This window comes from Astatotilapia calliptera, chromosome 13 (assembly GCF_964374335.1).
Source record: "Astatotilapia calliptera chromosome 13, fAstCal68.1, whole genome shotgun sequence".
Lineage (NCBI taxonomy): Eukaryota > Metazoa > Chordata > Actinopteri > Cichliformes > Cichlidae > Astatotilapia > Astatotilapia calliptera.
Genome location: NC_137434.1, coordinates 5,800,309 through 5,819,388, shown reverse-complemented (window position 1 = coordinate 5,819,388; position 19,080 = coordinate 5,800,309). Strand labels below are relative to the sequence as shown.

Sequence of the window (19,080 nt, the reverse complement as noted above, 5' to 3'; positions counted from 1 at the left end):
TCTGGCAGAGTGAAAACTGTAGTACAAAAGATTAGTGGTATGATTCGCAGTCAGCTGGGACGCTGTGTGTCAAATAAATGCCTTTGGTGGGTGTTTCCTTTTTTTATTATTATTATAACTTTGCTGTGTTCTTTCTTTATTTGTGGAATTGCCAAATCTGCTCACACTGTCCATTTCTACAGCCAGTGTTTTCTGTTTCTTGTGTTTTATATGAATGATATCGATAGTTTGTGAGGTTGGCTTCTAGTAGTGGAAAGGCTGTAAAACTGGCTAGCTCCGATCTTTTGGTTAACTTGTTAGATGTAGGAGCTTTCCTGTATCTGTAAGGCCTGAGAGGTGCTCCCAGTGACCAGTGGTTTCTATCAATCAAGACAAACTGGCCCAGCAAAGTGGAACTTTTATATCATAAATAATCTGCTGTGGATCAAGACAGGGAACCTACAGAGCTGTAGGTGTCTCAGTTAGAAGGAGCAGCAGTATATTATTCATAATGCTTTGATTTATCAGTGTGTCTACCTTTGATTTTTGGCATTCACTTCAGTTAAAAACTAATGGAAATGGACCTTGACAGTAAAAGTATTCCTGTCTCAGATTCCTGTGCATCAGATGATGATTTGTTAAAAAGCACATATCTGATCCGCAGCCTTTAAAAGCCCTCTAGCTTTCCTCCTCATGTTTTTCACTTATGGTGCTGCTAAGAATAGCCTGCAGACCAGACTACAATATGCACTGTAATAGCAGCAGAAATCCAACACTCGACCAGAGGTCACACAGTGTGCAAGCAAGCGCTGGTCCCACTTAAGAGGGCACACGTAGTCTGTGAGACAAACGATAGTCTACACATACATTAAGTTAGAAAACATGCATGTCTACATGAGGATAAGCACGCAAGGCATTCGAGTGTATGGTGAGCAGTGCAGTCAGCTCAGTGGTGTCGATATATCTGGGAGATATATAAGGGCCGCTTGCAACCTCTCTCTGATGACAAAGGCTGCAAGCAGCTCTTGTAGACCAGCCTCTGTCGTCATGGTTACACTCGCACACCCTGCTTTGAAAAGCAAGTTGTTGCACAACTCATCAAATAAAATATTTAGAAACAAAGTTGCACAAGAGAAATTGTTGTGGAATGAGATCTTTAGAAGTCAGAAATGATCCTATTAGCAATATTTTGGAATAACTAAAAAGATCTCCAGGATGTGGCCATGAACTGTATACAAAAGATGGTTGTAGCCATCATGATGTCACTCGCCACAGCATTTCAACTGGGTTGAGGTCTGGAGTTTAACTGGGCTGTTGCAAAAATCTTGATTCTTCACTTTTTCAGCCAATCTGCTGTACGCTTGCTGGTGTGGTCAGGATCATTGCGCTGTTGCGTGACCCAGTTTTGGCCAAACCGTAGCAGCTGGACCGATGGCCTCACACGTGACTCTAGAATACTTTGTTATACAGAGAAGCTCAAGGTTGACTCCGACTACAAGGTTTCCAGGTCCTGTGGCTGCAAGACGAGCGGAAATGATCGCCCCTCCACCATCATGATGACATTTTATATGAGGTGTTTGTGCTGATAAGCTCTGTTTGGTTTACTCCAAACATCCCCATTTTTTCTAGTCTGGCTGAAGGAAATTAACATGTTGAGTGGTTAGTTGACGCTCAGGGTATTTTGCAGTTTCTCTGAGCGCTGCACCGTCTGACCTTTTCATGAATTTGCTTAGACATTCAGTCCTTGGGAAGATTCTGTCACTGTGTTAATAAAATAAAGTAAAAAAAATAACAAAAAAGTGGCATAAACACCTGAATGCTTCTACTTTTATAGAGATGCTTACACTTGATCAAAGATTTTTTTTCATGTGCCTGTACTTGTGTAGATGCTTTTACACAAAAGGCCGAGATGGTAAAGTGCAAACAGCATCCAGGACAGAAGCAATTGCATTTATATCTGAGCTTTCAGGGCCACCGTATTTTTTACTTTAAATATGTACCTTTGGCACCTGTTGTTGGTTGCCCACTTTCAGAAAGTTTACTACACCTTTTTTTCAGGGTAAAGGAAGAACAACATGCATAGCAGTTCTTGCTAACACAGCAAATGCTCTGTTATAATAGTAACTAAGTAATAATATCACATCAATCTGTCACACGATAATCCGATATAAGTAGGTTTCATTACCCTACATCTTTGCCATAGCTTAGAGCTGAGAGTGCTGATGCCCAATCCTGTTTAGGTTGCAAAGTGAAGCCATGAGACATGTTATGAGGGAACCGAGGCGGAGGGAGCGATGTGGAAAGAAGATAATTATCCCGTGACACTCTACATCCTTCTTCAGGCCAATTTCTCCCCCATAGTGGTGAATAAGGGCAAGAAAGAGGTGGCAGGGGTGGGGGCAGAGTATCATGCTTGAGGTCTAGAGCGCCTTTGAGCACAAGAGGCCTGTGGAGCCAATAAAAGGCTGTCGTGGAGGAAAGAGGACACCACCTAGGGAGTCTGGAGCAGCAGGAGGCATCCAGACAACAACTCTGCAAATCTACGGGCCCTCCCCGCCAAACAGCTGAACCTCGAAAACCTCACACAGGGCAGGCTGCCACACGCCACCATTATCTCAATCACTCTACAATAAAGCTGACATTTCCATGGAAGCGTGACAGACGGAGCGAAAAGAAGACGGAGAGAGACAGCCTAAAAGTGCTTCATTCTTATTATGTTTGAGTATGTTTGTCAAAGCTGTATTGTATAACTTTCTGAATGGGACATCACTGCAGCAGCCAGGACGGCCGGCTCGGAACAAACCTGGCTCATTTGGCTTTATATTTGAAGCTGGGAAAGATGAGAATCCCAAGGCGAAGGGTAATGTGACATCCTGGATGAGTTCAGGATCATTAGAGAACATACAGTACTGCTGCGAGCACTTGAGCACTAAGAGGGTGGTGCTGCGTGCCACACCATCTGCTGAGTCATAATGGGTTCCCACTTCACCCTGCAGAGTGGCTCAGTGGTCAGAAAGACAGGCTAATTCCCAAAATGGTTCAGGTTGTAAATGTCTGGTTAGGAACAGCCAAGTAATAATTACTTGAGTAACCACATACACTTTCCAAGTGTAACAAGCTGTAAATCAGCCTGCATAAAATAGAATATGAAGAAATTTTACACTGAGAAGCTGTCAGAGAACAGGACTGCGAGTTCTGAACGTGTCTGATGAGGCTGCAATGATGAGAAAACAAGACTGGAATGACTTAGATTCTACTTGGGAGGCTTAAAGACTGGAAAGTTTGGCCTTTGGATAGTGCCAAGAGGAAAGGCCAAATATATGTCCAAAAGAAAATTGAATAAAATCTGCTTTATTTCGTTAGCTTTATGGCTGCATGCGAGCATTTGTGTGGGATGAAAGGTAGTGTTCATACATTTTCCCATGGAAAATGTATCGTACTGGACACCTCATGATGGCCTGCAAAACAACGAGCTAACTCTAAACAGTTACAGCAGAAGTGATAGTAGAAGGACATTTAAACCTAAAACAGAAATGAATTCATTTTGTGTCCAGATGTGTGAAGATTTAATTTGAAGTCATAAAAAACTGACAGCACCTAAAAACTGTCTGGTGACCCCCTGACAACCCATGTTGCCCACTCCTCAGTAAGGAAAAATCGCTATTGGCTGTCCTAAAAGTCGCTAAATGACATCATCCCTTAATTTGCATAATTGGTCATGCTTGTAACCTAGCTATAGGAGAGAAAAATAACATCGTAAAAAAGGAAAAAAACACTCTAAATGCATTTAGAGTGTACATATTAAATTCTTTAAGCAATTATTGTTAAAAGCGAGAAAGTAGTTTGGACGCATAGGTGTGAACATCTGCTCTGACAGCAGCTGCTTGCCATGGCTGGGGGCGACTGCTGCGTGAGGACTATCTGCCACCTGTGAGCGCTTTGACATGGGCGAGGTGCCCATGGCAGCACCCGCCGCTTGTTGAGTGTAAGAGCGATCCGTGCTTTCACGTCAAAAAGTCATCATAAACTTCCATTAACACCAGAAAAAGTCACCAGATTTGTCGCTAGTCGCTTTTTAGAAAAACAGTCGCTAAGGGGGTCTGAAAACTCAAAGTCGCTAAGTTGGCAACACTGCTGACAACCACTGGTTAGCGGTTGCTGGAGGTTGCAAAAAGCTATACAGTGTTTCACTGAAATCGTCCTTGCAGTTGCTTTGTCGTTAGCAGATTGCTGCAGTTGCCTGTAGTTTGCATGGAATAAGTGAATATAGTTGCAGACTGGTCTGCAAACATTTGGCAACTACTCGTGGTAATGAAACTGAGAAAAGTGCGATCCAAACTGGAGACGGAAAATGTTGAGTAAAAACTTTTCCGTCTTTTGAAAGGTGTTGGTTTCAGCTGTAAATGTGAACATTCTCTGTTTCTGTGATGTCACTACTCGTGACACTATTGCTGGTTAGCAAATATTTGCAGACATGTTACAATCTTCAATGCAAACTACAATGGTTATCTGCTACCAACCACAGCAGTCACAGGACGGTTCTCGGTGCCTGACCCTCTTTGCGACAGACTACACACTCGATTATTGATTGTTTATTTCTTTATTTGTCTTTGTTAGCTTCATTTTGTTATTTTTGTTTGTATTTTGTTTACATGACTGCGGGTCTGTGGTTGTTTCACATGGGGGGAAAAACGAGGGAGTGTTTCTCAACTAGTTGGGGGTATAAAAGCTGTTCTTCTCACCCTACAGTACTGTATGTTTCTCTGTCTGTCCTCACACAGCTGGGCCCACACTGCTCTGGATGGATGAGGGGGTTGAGGGGCTGAGAGCGAGATGGGGTGGGGGGGTTGAGTTACATTCCTTCCATTGGGGCTGTGCGTCTGCCAACCAGGTCACTCCCAGTTCAGTCCCGGGAAATTGGGAGGGAAGAATTTCCTCTGTGCTGTCCATGCTGGACACGAGCACAGCCGCACAGAGGCCTGTATGCACTGGGGGCACGTGTGTGCATGCATGTGTAATGTTTGAAACTGAGCACCCGGTATAATATAACTTGCATGTTATTTTCTTACCACGCAGGACACATGCACACATATGTGGTGTGTAAGTGCGGACATGTTTGGAAAGTATCAGATTGTGTAGGCACGTGTGTACTCTCCTTCAACTATAGCGCCATATTTTTCACAATAAGTTCTGCGTTGATCGGCTTGATGACCTCCCACGACCTCCGTTTTGACACAAGCTCAAACAAGTTGTTGTATATTTATTGTTTTTTCCTACTAGGAATCCCTGCATCTCACCTCCTGTTCCCCACTTTCACACGATGCACAACAACACACAGATGAGAGATACTCCCAACAGATTCCAAGTCGTCTGGCACAAGCTGCAGCCCAATAATAGAAAGATGGAAAGATAAACTTACGGGAACAGAAAAGGGGATGAAGTTTATTCTTTGCTTGCTATTGGTTTGTGCTGCGTTAAGCCCGTGTTGTAACAGGCCAGCAGGGACAGCGGTGTTCAATATTGCATTTGCTGTGACATGAAAAAGGCATGAATCACGTTAACGTGCGCAAACAAAAAGCGACATGTTTGCAGATAAAACGCTACGCACAGGCCTCCAAAGTGTTCACAAGCCATTTCACACACATGCTCCCAGTTACACATCATCTGCAATTTGTCAAGACTGTCACCTTCTAGTGAATCATCCTCGCCTATTATTCCAATCCACTGCTTTTGTGGACTTTTCAGGATATCTGCAGTTTGGGTTTGAACTTAAGCTCAAGAATAATGAAGCTTTTTAAAAAAGAATTTTTAGCCCACCATCACAGTTTGAGACTGTATATAAAGGACGGACCTGAAAAGTAAAGCCAGGCTAGACGGGCCTTAAACCTGCATTCTTTTAATGGTCAGCAGGGGGCGACTTTTCTATAAATCTGTGCCGTAGTTATTACTTGATGTATGATCTCAGTAAATATTTTGCAAATAGTGTTATGGTCTCAATTGCCAGATTTCCAAACACAAAATGTCATTTGTGTGGTAAATTCTGCACTCATAGGAAAATGGCCAGTAAAGCAGCGAGTGACTGAAGCCGTTATGCTGAGTGACGTTGTGTCTCTGACGTGTTTCTCAGTCAGAGCCAAAGTCCACTCATTCAGTATTCTGCTTTGCTAAAACAGACTCCAAAGAATTGCCGTTTCAGTTTTTGTTGGGTTTTCTAAGCCTGTTTTTCAGACGACAAAACAGAAATACCAGATTGAATTAGAAAGGAAACCTTGACACCCTTGGAGTGCTCAGAGTAGAAAAGTGCTATGTAAGTATCACTTACAGTTATTTCAGCTGCTGCCTGCAGAGTGCCCGGATAAACTCACTAGCTGTTTAACACTAAACATAAAGTAACAGATCCCAGAGGATGACAGTCAATATTAGACAACAACAAAATATCCAAGTGAACTGTACACAGAGAGAATATGTTGTGTCTGGAGCTTGTTCATTAAACCCCAGGTTACCACAAATGAAATTAACAATCAGCCAATGTTACATTAAAGCAAGGTAAGCTATTTAATAAAACAGTTAGTGGAAGATCAGCACAAAGCTGCACAAGAAATACATTTTTTCACAGGCAGTTCTTCTGAAGGAACTTTAGTGTCATCATCTGATTCTTTAAAGCAGTGCTTGTGTTCATGTAAGTGGTCGGTGTTATCATTGTTCACGTAAAACCTGCGTTAGCTGTTTCACATTTTTGGCCTCAGGATAAACAAGCCGTGAGCACAAAATTAACAGCTTTAACTGGATATGTGGAACCTGTCAGCAGAAGCTGGCTTATTTCCACATCCAGCCTTTGGTTCCACTTCTGGTTAAAAGTTATTTTTAGTGGCTTAAATGAAGTTTGCGAAGCTCCGCATCTGGGACGAAGAAGAAGACGTATGATAACTTCCCCCTTTCTCTGAAATATGGCTTGGAGTTTGTGATATGGATGCTCTGTGCATTAAACCTCCCAGGAGTTTATTTTTCTCCATTGTCTTTAAACAAAAAAAGAGAAGAAGAAGATGGATTTTAAGAACGTTTTCCACATTTCAAGGAATTATATTTATTAAGAAGATAAAAGGAAGTGCAACTGCAAGTAAAACACACAGACAGGCTCGGGGGGGTTTCTGGAGGGGTTTGTGGCTGGGTTGTCTGGAACAGGAAACGTGAGCTCTGAAGAGGCTTGGCACATGTGCATGCACAAATACACACACACACATAATGCAGGCAGGATGGAAGCTCTTCCTGGACACACAGGATTTGGCCCTGGCAGACGGCATGTCACAAGGAATCAAATTATATGTTAATACGCTGAGAACCCAGAACAAGGCGAGGGACTTTCTCAAGGAAAAGTTGGTTCAGACGATCATGCAGGCCTTGCTTATACAGTGAGCCATTCAATCACTCTACGTTGTCTGTTAGACTTTCCTGGCAGGGATCCTGGTCCCAGGCAGGACTACGATCTGCTGGATCACACACGTGTAGAGTCCAGCATTTGAACTTTTGATTTATTGGTTCTTGGGAATTGCACGTATGGCTCAGGCCAAATGGCATCTTATAATATTACACAAGGAGAGGGCCTGCTTAGAATGTACTCCTAATGTAAACGTGTAGTCTAATAGGGCCTCTTGCATAAGCTACTTAACAGTGGATATGTATATACGGAGCACATGTACAAACAAATAGCATTGTTCAACAAATATAGCGCGTGATGAATGGCCGTCTCGCGCTGATAAAAAGCCAGCTGCTGCTCTCCAACTATGTGAGCTGTCTTCTTGCTGCCCTGTCATGACTCAGTGCTGAGTGGGACATTAGTGGGTCTCTTCCTGGTATCAGGGCCATTCCTCTACACTGGGCCTGGACTCAGTTTAGCATCATGGGAATTTCTGAGAGCAGCTGAGGGTCCCGGGAGGTTACGCTGGAGTTCAGCTGAGTTAATCCAGCTGACGGGGTGCTCTTTCAGTCGGGAGACAGTGAAACGAAGGCTGGAGGTGACCACGGAGGGGTTGGGTTTATGGAGGATCCCCAGTCCCCCACCCCCCTACAGGCACCACATAAATCCATATGAAAAAATGTTTATAATTCATGTTCAATCTTTGCCTCAACCTGACAGAACAGTGCCACCTGGTGGTCACATAGAGCAAAGAATATCCTCTTTAGCCCACATGTTCAAGTTTTTATTCCACATGTTCAACTTTCACTCAGTAGATTTATTTCATATAGCTTTAACATTTTTTTTACATATACACTTTTCTATATTTTCAGCTTTTATTAGATTTTTTTTGCATATATTCAAGTTTTTATTCCACATGTTCATCTTTCATTCAACATATTTGAAGTTTGGATTTTACATTACTTCCCAGATTTGGATGTATATATTCATCTTTCACATATTTTCAGTTTTCTTCCCATAAGGGGAAGAAAACTGAAAATTTTTGTAATTTTTGTATATATACAGGGTTTTTTGTATATATTGATATTTCATTCCAAATATTAAACTTTCATTCTGTATATTAAAGGTTTTTAATTTTATATGTTCAACTTTTTTGCTAAAGACTTAATGTCTTGTCATGTAGTCAAGTTGTTATTCTAAATACTCAACTTTCATCCCATATATTCATGTTCTTTTGCATATGTTGACAATTTTATCCATATATTCAAGTTTTTATTTTATATCCTCTCTACATATGATACATTTCTTGCCGCTTTCTACTGAAATGTGCATTCTTTACATTCAACTTTCTTTGCATATATTCAAGTCTTTGCAATGGTGCACTGCAAAACTGTAGATGAGCATGAAGCTACTAGAACACAACCGTTGGTTTCTGTGCTGGACCAGCAGAAACATACGGTGCCTTTCACTCAACCGGCCCACCAACACAGGTGAAGGTAAAACAGATGGGTGGGACATGTGACTTTAAGTTTAGCTGCGTCTGTGTGAGGGGGGATCAGAAGTGAAGTGATGGCCCAGGTGAAGGTAGCGGGAGAGAGTGTGAGGATCCACCAGGACAGCACGGATCTTTACTCCGACATGACTACAGTCAGCTCCAGTGCAGGTGAGTCAAACAACATCCTAATGACCCCGTTCTTGTGTTCTTCCACAGCATCTACATTAAATTAGTTCTAATTTTATTGACACACGAGTCGCACATTGTATATCGTCAGCTTTGTTATAAAGAGTTAGCAAAACCACTTTATGTAAAGAAGTGGTGTTATGTTAATTCCCTTTATTATACTGTCATCCTGCTGATTTGGTTTACTTTGCAACCTTTGGATCACCTTCTTAGCTTTTAAGGCAGTATTTTCTATGTTTACCATTGATAGATTATTTAATCAGCTGCGATGCTTTGTTGTTCTCGTACTCTTTAATAAACAGAGTATAGTAGTGTTGGAAAGTGATGAACACACGATATAAAAGTTTAAAGCTTTAGAAAAATAAACTGTTATATAAAACCTCCCTACTTTCAGCTTCTCTGATTTTCACAGCGGGGCAGCTCCGCATGTTTGATTTGGCAGATTTTTTCCCCCCGCTGGTTGCCCTTCCTGACACAATCCCCCCCTGCAAGTTACCAAGTTTGCTCATGTAATCATAATAATTGCCTCTGCCATTCGACATCCAGCTGTTTTATAATGTCATCTGATACCAGCAGACCAAGTCGACTCATTTTAAGGAGATGAGTCCCTTTGCTGGTGATTGTGGTAATAATCTTGGACAAATCCTCCAGTTTCTGGTGTCTGTTTCTCACGAGCTTGTGTTTGCCAGCTAAAGCTCTCTGGCTCTCAGGTTGCCTGATGCCAGTGGGAACCAGAAAGTCGGGTAATCCCTCCTTTTTTTGAGACAGTCATTGGTGAATTGCTGCTTTTTCAGTTAAGGCCGCATTTCTTGTGTCATGTTGAGGAAGTGAAGAAATAAGACCTGGGAAATTTTTCCCTAAAAAACAAAAAAACAAAAAAAAAGGATCCACACAACCCCTTCCCCTTTTCTTTTCTCGCCCCTGAAAACAGATATAGGAGAGTCGGTGAGGAAGGGGACATTGTGCGAGACCTCTGTGGCTGTAGGATTCAATAGACGGAGCAGAGCATACCCCTCCCCAGCCAGAAGACGCCACCGCACCACCTTCAGCCACAAACAGCTGGAGCAGCTGGAAGTGGCGTTTGGACAAAATCAGTATCCTGACATCTACTACAGAGAGGAGCTGGCTCGAATCACTAAACTCAATGAGGCTCGCATACAGGTGGGATGGTCTTCATGTTAGAGCTCTCTGACAACTGTGGCTTTTTAGGAGTTGGGGTGTGCAACTCTAAAAAAAAGAAACAGGGCGGGGTGTTTTAGGCACAAATGCTCAAAACTGCTAATAAAACAGTTCAACAAAAGAGCTGGTCTACATCTGCAAGCCACTTTGCAACCCACCTCTAGTTCAGCTCTTTTTGTTCATTCTGTATCTCACTAAATCAGTAACAAATCACTGATACCTTTTGCTTTGGGAGGACCTGGGACAGTTACAAATATAAGGGACCCTGACCTCTGTGGCGTATCATTGTTGGATGAATGCTTCAGATTTTTGTCCCAAAGTTGTGTTGCAGGAATGCTGCGTGCAACAGTCTGATCAATGATCCTGATTTGGTTCAGTCTAATTCAGTGGTGGCCCTATTTGTTGCTGAACCCACCATGCTTTGTATGTAAAAGCCTCGACTAACCCATCCTTGTCTCAGCAGGTGTGGTTTCAGAACAGGAGAGCCAAACAGCGTAAGCAGGAGAGGGCCTCGCAGAAGGTTCTCCCAGTGGGAGTGATGCCAGGCCACAGGGCGCTTCTGGGAGGCGTGCACATCCAGCCGTCCGGCATGTCTCGGCAGTACTACCCCCAGCCCCTGCCCCACATCCCTCGCCTCTCTTCCATGTTGCCCTCAGGGGCATACACCCGCCACCCGGGGCCAGGTAGCCAGTGCCCATGTCCCGGCGCTTCCACTCAGCCAACCTCCCAGCGGCAGCATGATGACTGGTACGGCTCGCTGAGGAGCAACCTCACCTCGCCCATGTTCTCGCTCACCTCCATGCCTCCTCTGGATCCCACCTCTCACTGGAGCTAAGAAGCACCAGATGTTTCCACACAGAATACTAAGAAGCCTCTTTTTCATCTTCACAGTTACACACATCCTGTTTGCTCTCTCACTGCTGAATTTTCCAGCTAGTCTGTAAAATAAAATGTATCTTCTTAGCCACACCCGAGCTTCCCCAGTCCCTTGGCTGGAAACGACTGATGTCTACTGGATTTATAGAAATGCAATAAAAGGTTCTTTGAACATTAAGGATACTTTTTTTTTTACTTTGCAAAAAAAGGTTAGCTCAAGGAGCACACACTAGAATTTGTTTTTAATTTTATAAACCTTTCAGCTTCATGTCATGGCTTTCATAGTTCCCTAATACACCTACAGGTAACATTACTACAACCTAAAGTTGGGATGTTAAATGAAATGTAAATAGAAACAGAATGCAATGATTTTCAAATCCCTGTTTGAATTTGACAAATTCAGGTAATCTGGCTTCTTCCCAGTTTAAATACACACAGTTAGTGGGGTTAGGTGATTCTAAATTACCCATAGGTGTAAATGGTTGTCTGTTTCTGTGTTAGCCTTGTGATAGACTGGCGATTTGTCCTGCTTCTCTCCCTGTGACAGCTGGGATAAGTGGAAGAGGATGGATGGAGTTTAAAACTATGGTGAATGCAACAATGATGGTTCATGAGATTTGCAAATCACTGCATTCTGTTTTTCCATGTGTCCCTGTTGCAACACACATGAATACAATTCATTAGCAAGACACTATAGAACTTGCCTGCATGCTTAGGTGCCAGTTCAGCCATTTGATTCATGTTACAGCAGCTCATGAGTGAATGAACATGGTGCAATAAAAGTACTTTTAGAAGTACATTTTTCCAAACACTTACATTTACCTCATTTTACTTAAGTAGAGTTAGTGGTTGCCACTTCAGCATGCAGTCAAGTTCTATACTCTTGCTAATGACTTACTAATTTTATTCAGGTGTTGAAACAGGGACACATGGAAAAGTTGCAGGACACCGGCCCTCGAGGACTGGAGTTTGAGACCCCTGTGAGAATATCTCATTGGCATAATGCTTTCCCTAGCCCAGGGGTGGGCAACTTCAGGCCTCGAGGGCCGGTGTCCTGCAGGTTTTAGATGTGTCCTTGATCCAACACAGCTGATTCAAATGGCTAAATTACCCCCATAACATGTCTTGTAGTTCTCCAGAGGCCTGGTGACAAACTAGTCATGTGTTTCAGGTGTGCTGACCCAGGGTGAGATCTAAAACCTGCAGGACACCGGCCCTCGAGGCCTGGAGTTGCCCATCCCTGCCCCAGCCGCTTACCCCAACCATCAAAAATGAATGCCTAACCCTAACCCTCAGCCTAAACCTAACCATAACCTAACTTTAACACTAAAACCACATTTTGAGCCTGAAAAATGTTTTCAAACTCATGTGGATGGGCACTTTGTCCCCACAAGTATAGTAGCATGCCAATTTTCTGTCCTCACAAAGATGTCTAAACATGTGTGTGTGTACACACACACACAGACACGCACGCACAAATCCTTAATAGCCTCGCTGCCCCTGCAGCTTTGACATGAAATGTAATATTTATTTAGGATATGAAGACGTGCTTGTTGTCCCCTTAAAGGAGGTGGAGTTCCCGCAGTATGTCTATATAAATAGTTTTATGTCCTGATATAATTATAATTATGTCCTACATAGAAACTGTGGACATACCTTCTGGATCTGATAATTGAAGCCAATGCACAACACTTTCAAGCTGCATTCTTTCTAGTGGTCAGCAGAGGGCGATCCTTCTATCGTATCTTCTTTTTCCAAACGTGACCAACAACAAATAACACAGACAGCACTACATGAAAAAGGTGTGCAGAATACAGTCTTCTTTTAATATTTCACATTACAGAGACAACACAGTCGCATCTGTTATGCTTTTTAAATATTTGCACTCAGAAAAACCTGAGTTGACTGAAGAGTTAATACTAGATGGCAAAAATATAGAGAAGTCATCAACGTGTGGCAAAAAAATAAAACTACTTCAGAAGAAATCACAGATGAATTGAACAGACCTAACCTGACATATTATACTCACGTCTGTTTTAAAGGCAGCTAAAGTCTGAAGCAAATGTGTTGTGTTCAAGTCCTTTCCTGAAGGCCCGTAAAACAGAGTCCGCTTTAAAAACTAACGGCAGTGTGCGTTTAGTCTAGCTTATCCAGTGATGAAGAATGTGCAACACGCCGCTGCTTTACATTCACTCTGCGAGGACAGGTGTGCGTCGAGCTCCTGCTGACTCTGCGATTATCACGCCGGCTCATTTTTTTTGTCGTTTTAATCGGGAAGGTGTCACAACTGAAACACAGACAGTATTTCTGCTACTGTAACCTGCAGCCTCGGGCTTCACATCAAACATACGGACTGTGATCAAGTCAAGGTCACTTTCTGTTGTCATGGGAACCATCCTCACACAAACAGCAAATTAAACAGATTGACAGGAGGAACCATTTGGCCCGCTGTGTTCAGCATGAGTGTGCTTGTAAATGAGTGTGTCCGTCTGAAGCAGAACTACTTCACATAAAGGGGACCCATCATGTCATATAAATACACTTTTACAGTGTTGGATGTTCTTGGCTGTATATTAAAGTAAAGCTCAGGTTTCAGATTGATCTAAACGCTCCACTTACCTTTTTTTATTTTCAGTATGATGTCGATGAGAACAGATATCCTTAATGTGGTTGTGCAGTGGCCAATCAAAGATCAATAAGGCATATTCTGAACTCTGAATAACACAAAGCTACTCTCGAAAGTCCCAGAATAAAAATATAGAACTGGAAATGAGTAGAACAGGTCCCCTTTAATGTGAGGACACTCTATTTACAGACTGTTGTGCTGCCAGAGAGAATCAAAGTGTAGCACCACTAAAAGAAAACACTCTACCCAAGCTTTTGTACATGTCAAGGATCAGTTCACCCAAAATCAAAGGCAGCTTTGCTTAGAATACAGTATTTAGAATATAGTGAAGTCCAAGCTTCACTGTGGAAACCGGAAGTTACAGGCGGTTAACCAGGCCTCAGTTAACCACCTGCTTGTTGTACCTTAATCACTTCCTGTTCCTTTGTTTTTTTAATCCACACACTCGGAGTACTGCTCCTCCAGTCGTTCAGGGCTTGTGTGTGAATGAGGCCGCCTTAAAACTCCCCACCTGCACATATGCAGCTCCAAAAAACAGGGGATTCAGATCTGAAAGTATACTGCTAAGGATTAACTAGAAAAATACCAATTTAGGTGAACTGGCCCTTTGAAATGGCATCTACACACACACACACACAAAAAAGGTCCTAATGAAGTGGAAGACTCCACCAGACTGAAACAAAGGGCATCCTGTGTTCCACCCTTTTTGTTATTTATCAGATTACTGCTGATTCAGCTTGGAAAAATCATCCGTCAGAAGTTTCACGAACGATCGATACTCCTGACCGATAATCTGTAAGAAAGAAATCAAAGACGGTCCTCTAAAAAGTTGTGCGGCTTCTCAGTTTTGGCTGCAGGTACGCTCACCCTCCAGCCTCTCTGCTGATTCCTCGCTGTCGTCGTGGACGGGAAGCAACAGAAAGACGCTCTACTCCAGCGATTTGGCGAACTCTGCGTAATCTATGTAGCCGTCATTGTTTTTGTCATCGTCCTTCAGAACGTCATCGATGAGAGCAATGAGTTCCTCCTCTTTCATTGGCTGGCTGCTCTCTCCTCTCTCCTAAACAGAGACGAGCAGAGCAGCGAAAACGATTGGACCTTTCTGTGCGCAGGAATCGTGAGGCGAAAAATGTGTCACAACAATATTTTTAATCACAGCCACAGAAATAAAGGAGCAGAAAACGTGTCAGCTAACAAAACTGTTTTTTAATCGCTTTGGTGTCACGTTGCATGAATTCTTTGTTTCCTAAGGGGTGATGGATCCGCATTGTCACCGATTTTGTCCCACACACACTTCCTGACACCTTCCTGAACATTTAAAAAGTTAGCGGGATAACAAAGATGAGGCTCAAAACCTACCAGCTAATTAAAGCTAGTAACGGGCTTAATGGGAGACAGTGTCAATAAAAGATTCAGAGAAGTCTCGGTGCACAAGGGACAAGGCCAAAAATCTGTACTGATTAGCTGTGACCTTTGTGTGTATTGCAACTTGGTGGCAAGTTGTGCCTTTGGTGAGAATACCTTATTTGTGCAAGACAATTCCTAACACACTGTGCAAATATTCCAACAGCATGACTCCCATATAAAGAAGTCCTGGAGCTTAAAGACCGCCTGCAGTACTGACCTGTCACCCACTGAAACATCTGGTGCGTTATGAAACAAATTTTAAAAATATTATGATGAGAAGAGACCCTGAACTGCAGACATGCTGATATTCTATATAAAAGAAAAAAAACACTAGAGCAAAGCTAACATTTACAGAGTGCTGCTAAAAGATGGGTAAACATGCCCCTGTCCCAACTTTCTGAAACACAAAGCATTTAAATGTCTCAGTCCCATCCCACAATAAGAAGGGTATGAGAAAGTGGGAAAGTAACCGTTATGTATCCTTTTAATGCCAACTATGACAAAAAAAACGTGCTCACACATGAATTCTCACCTCTCTGTGTACATGTGAGATTGCTGTTGCAAGCTCCAGCCCGTCCAGCAGGTTGTTCCCATCGTAATCGTGCATTTTGAAATAGTGCAGCTGGAGCTCCTGGGGCGTCATGTCTTTCTCTGGTTTGTCTATGACGCCCTCTAAATGCTCCATGATGTGGCTGCCACCAGAGGAACAACAAACAAACACAGCTACTGATTAGACAGAACCCAAAGTTCACCTCGTCCTGAGTCGTGCACGGCCATGCCACTCACTCTTTGTCTTGAACCATGTTTCTATCCAGGCGATGTTGGCTGGCTGCACTTTCTACGATCTGCTGCTGATGGTGGTGGTCTGGGTTCATCTGAGCGTGAGCGCACAGAAAACAGCAGGACAAAAAGAGGAGCATACCCCCCCACTGCACACTACACCTGCTGCTCCTCATTCTGCTGCGGAAAGGCAAAGACTGAGAGTCAGCAAGTTCAGGAACACAGCTCCTGAATATCTATGTTGGACATCACCTTCTTACTACTCAAATGTCCTCAGTTTAGCACCTCACTTACATCCAGCAACACATTTGAATGTCCTTCTTACCGATTAACATGTTTCTCCTGATCAAACTACATTCACACCTGTTTTATAAGTTTGATATCTGGTTCTATAAGACAACAGCAAGGTGCTACAAATAAGCACCATGTGTTTATGGCCCATTTTAACAAAAAACACCACAGACACACACAGTGCATGGACCGCACTAATAGGGATGTTTCTGCAGTAAACTGTGAGATTACACTGCTATGCTAACTCAGTTAAACAGCCACATTAAAAGAGGGATGTATGACCGTTAGCTTGAGAGCCATTATAAGATAAATACAGCAACAAGCTGCATCTCAGGGCTACGCTGAAATAACATAATTTCATGGGTCATGACTTGGTGTAACTGGTAAAGAAATAAAAAAGATGTATATGTACTTACGTTTAAATAATTTCTATCTTCACCTGTATCCGCGAACAGTTGTGCGTAGTTTGCTGCTTTAATGATCAATCCGAGCTTTCTCGGACTGAGCGGCTTTCCGTAGCTTCACTTTGACACGACAGCTCATTGTGATTGGCTGCAGCTATCCGAGAGCGCTCAACTGGGGCAAGATGATTCCCTCCACGTTATTCTGAATTCTTCGTCTTTCTCTGTCTAAAGCTAAAATTAGTTTTATTATTTTGTTGTGGGTTACAGTAAGATTCGTGTACAATTGCTATACATTAATAAGCTCAAACTAAACCTTGTAGAATATTCCGTATAGAATAATTTTATATATTTCTAGTGCTTTCCGTTTTCACGAACTAGCGTTTTGATCATTTGACAGAATTTACGAATTCATGCGACAGACATGCTGTTGAATCACCTTTAGCGGTAATAACTTGAAGGTTTTTTGTAAACTTTTAGTTTTTGTATGACTTTACAAGCCTCTCTCGTCATCGTGGAGGAATTTTGGCCCCAAAAAGTTGATTCTGTTCATCTGGACGTAGCGTTTTCAGTGGGAGAAACGTTTCGTCACTCATCCAAGTGACTTCTTCAGTCTCAGCTGACTGCAGGTTTCCCCAATCTTATATTTGCACAATGACTAAAACCAGACCACTGAATGAACGAAGAGCTGTGAGGTCAGTTCCAACCTTTTGGGATTTACCTGGATGATTGAACATGCATCAAGAATTTGGTTCATTGGTCTTTGGTTGCATTCGTTTATGCACAGCTCTCCCAAGGTCCCAGCACAGCCTTTCAATTAAGTTTCAATCTGGACTTTGATCCAAACCGTCACCACTGTGCATGACACTATGAGGTGTTTGTGCTCTTATCCTGTGTTTGCTTTTGGCCAAACATCTCCAGTTTAGTCTTGAATCTCTTTAGTTCCTCAGAATCAGTAAGAATGTACTCCCCCCCACAAGACTGTATGTGTCAGTGTTGTCTTCCCTAATAAAACATTAAACGATAGATGGATTTAAAAGAAAAATCTCAGTAAAGATTTCCTGTCACAGAGGCAGGCATATTTTCTCTAATGTTGGGTGTTTTTCACATCTCAAATATGAATATGCTTAATGACAAGTTTATGGAACCAGTGAATCTTTTGAGGCCAACCTAATTATTCCCATCCCACACAGCATTTGTGATCTCAGCCAATAGCAGCACAGCGTCAATTCCTCTCCTGTTGTGCTATGAGCATGCAGGGGTCACCACGGGAAAAAGATCCACATTGTTTCACTTCCTGACACAACCTTTGCCAGCTAAGGACTGGTGTTGTGCCAAGAAAAAAGTGATTTCCAGTATTTAAACTCTTATAAATGACCGATAACCTGTCAAATAGGGTTATGTCAAGAATCATATAAAGTCATTTTAAACCACAAGCAACTTTTCCTACCAGAAGGTAAAAGCAGCAATCAGTTTTTGGCAAAGTGAGTTTTATATACTATTGCTTTATCCAGCTAAAAAGACACATCAACATTAAAAATGTATTTTCTAAAGAGGAATATGGCCAAGAGGGCAGCAGAAATTGCAACAAATATAATGTAATAGCTCTCAAGAGATATTTTAAGTGGCCAAAAAGCACTAGATTGAATATAATGTAATTACAATAAGGCTGGATAATAAAGATACCAGCAAAACATGTCATTTCTTTCCTCTCCATATATAACCCCTCCATAAATCCTGTTGACTACAGTCTTTTTTACCAACATAATAAAATACGTTACCCATAGAAAACACACTCTCTTTTTTGGCACAACACCAGCTGAAGGAGTATACACTAGCTTGTGACCCTCTGATGTTGGGCTTTTCTTTGTCTGTCTCTTCCTTGAATAGAACCAGCAAACTTCACATCAAATTGTGTGACCCACCAAACCACGGAGCCACTCTAGAATTTGGGGTTGGCGAAAATTCCCACCGGGGTTCAGAGAGGCCTGGAGAATCCAATGATATGTCCCAGATATTTACATATGTAAAAGTATTCCTACCATAAAGTTCTAAATATCCATGAACACACACATACACACCTCCACTTAAAGAGCCCCCTTTTTGTATGCTCAAACGAAGCCACGCCCCCTGGTGGCGGACCTATCTTATCGGGTCACTTTGAGTTGAGACGTTCTCTACGTCAGCAGGGGGCGTGGCCGCTCAGCTGTGAGGTCTGTCAGCACCGCACGGCACAGGGTGGTGGACACGACAAGAGGGACGAGCGTCGTTTATGTCAAGCAAATGTCAACTTTCCAGAGAGAAAATGAAGCAGCTAAGTCTCTGTTCAGGAGGCTTGAGGTTTTATTTTAATGTCATAAAGTAGCTGATAGATCCTGAGTAGTCAGTGACCCTCGTTTCCTCTGTATGTGCACCCTGTGCTGTGGTTTCATGGGTAAATGCTCAC

The 19,080-nt window shown here is 42.6% G+C and overlaps 4 protein-coding genes across 5 annotated transcripts in view; 2 read left to right on the top strand and 2 right to left on the bottom strand.

Moving 5' to 3' along the window:
• Positions 1 to 12,261, bottom strand: part of tmem254 (transmembrane protein 254) — a 98,582-nt gene extending 86,321 nt beyond the window's left edge. Inside the window, exon 1 of the mRNA XM_080287725.1 lies at positions 12,258 to 12,261. The gene's annotated coding sequence lies outside the window, so the exon portion shown is untranslated. The remainder of the gene's footprint in view (positions 1 to 12,257) is intronic.
• On the top strand, positions 8,826 to 11,307 carry prop1 (PROP paired-like homeobox 1). The gene is made up of 3 exons (XM_026190607.2): positions 8,826 to 9,056; positions 10,006 to 10,235; positions 10,717 to 11,307. Exons 1-3 carry the CDS (start codon positions 8,963 to 8,965, stop codon positions 11,086 to 11,088), a joined length of 696 nt encoding a protein of 231 aa, XP_026046392.1. The 5' UTR covers positions 8,826 to 8,962; the 3' UTR covers positions 11,089 to 11,307.
• Positions 12,262 to 13,898: 1,637 nt separating the features above from the next.
• Positions 13,899 to 16,789, bottom strand: mcfd2 (multiple coagulation factor deficiency 2, ER cargo receptor complex subunit). Of its 2 annotated transcripts, none has more exons than XM_026190610.2 (4): positions 16,650 to 16,789; positions 15,949 to 16,122; positions 15,695 to 15,854; positions 13,899 to 14,815 (listed from the first exon to the last, which is right to left on the bottom strand). In XM_026190610.2, exons 2-4 carry the CDS (start codon positions 16,116 to 16,118, stop codon positions 14,684 to 14,686), a joined length of 462 nt encoding a protein of 153 aa, XP_026046395.1. In that variant the 5' UTR covers positions 16,119 to 16,122; positions 16,650 to 16,789; the 3' UTR covers positions 13,899 to 14,683. The 2 variants fall into 2 exon arrangements, with proteins under 2 accessions (XP_026046395.1, XP_026046396.1); XM_026190611.2 differs by having other exon boundaries at positions 15,949 to 16,119; positions 16,650 to 16,783.
• A 2,042-nt stretch (positions 16,790 to 18,831) lies between these two features.
• The window catches only part of ttc7a (tetratricopeptide repeat domain 7A), a 72,172-nt gene continuing 71,923 nt past the window's right edge, over positions 18,832 to 19,080 (top strand). The window contains exon 1 of the mRNA XM_026189716.2: positions 18,832 to 18,974. Within this exon, the coding sequence (XP_026045501.2) occupies positions 18,918 to 18,974 (57 nt within the window). The 5' untranslated portion in view covers positions 18,832 to 18,917. The remainder of the gene's footprint in view (positions 18,975 to 19,080) is intronic.

What these genes read in the sequence shown, in the direction of transcription:
- prop1 (XM_026190607.2), top strand. Translation starts at nt 8,963, where the DNA reads ATGGCCCAGGTGAAGGTAGCGGGAGAGAGTGTGAGGATCCACCAGGAC. An exon ending in TACAGTCAGCTCCAGTGCAG is followed by an intron (nt 9,057 to 10,005) that starts GTGAGTCAAACA and finishes CCCTGAAAACAG; the next exon opens with ATATAGGAGAGTCGGTGAGG. An exon ending in TCAATGAGGCTCGCATACAG is followed by an intron (nt 10,236 to 10,716) that starts GTGGGATGGTCT and finishes TTGTCTCAGCAG; the next exon opens with GTGTGGTTTCAGAACAGGAG.
- mcfd2 (XM_026190610.2), bottom strand. Translation starts at nt 16,118, where the DNA reads ATGAGGAGCAGCAGGTGTAGTGTGCAGTGGGGGGGTATGCTCCTCTTT. An exon ending in AACATGGTTCAAGACAAAGA is followed by an intron (nt 15,855 to 15,948) that starts GTGAGTGGCATG and finishes CTCTGGTGGCAG; the next exon opens with CCACATCATGGAGCATTTAG. An exon ending in TCTCACATGTACACAGAGAG is followed by an intron (nt 14,816 to 15,694) that starts GTGAGAATTCAT and finishes GTCTCTGTTTAG; the next exon opens with GAGAGAGGAGAGAGCAGCCA.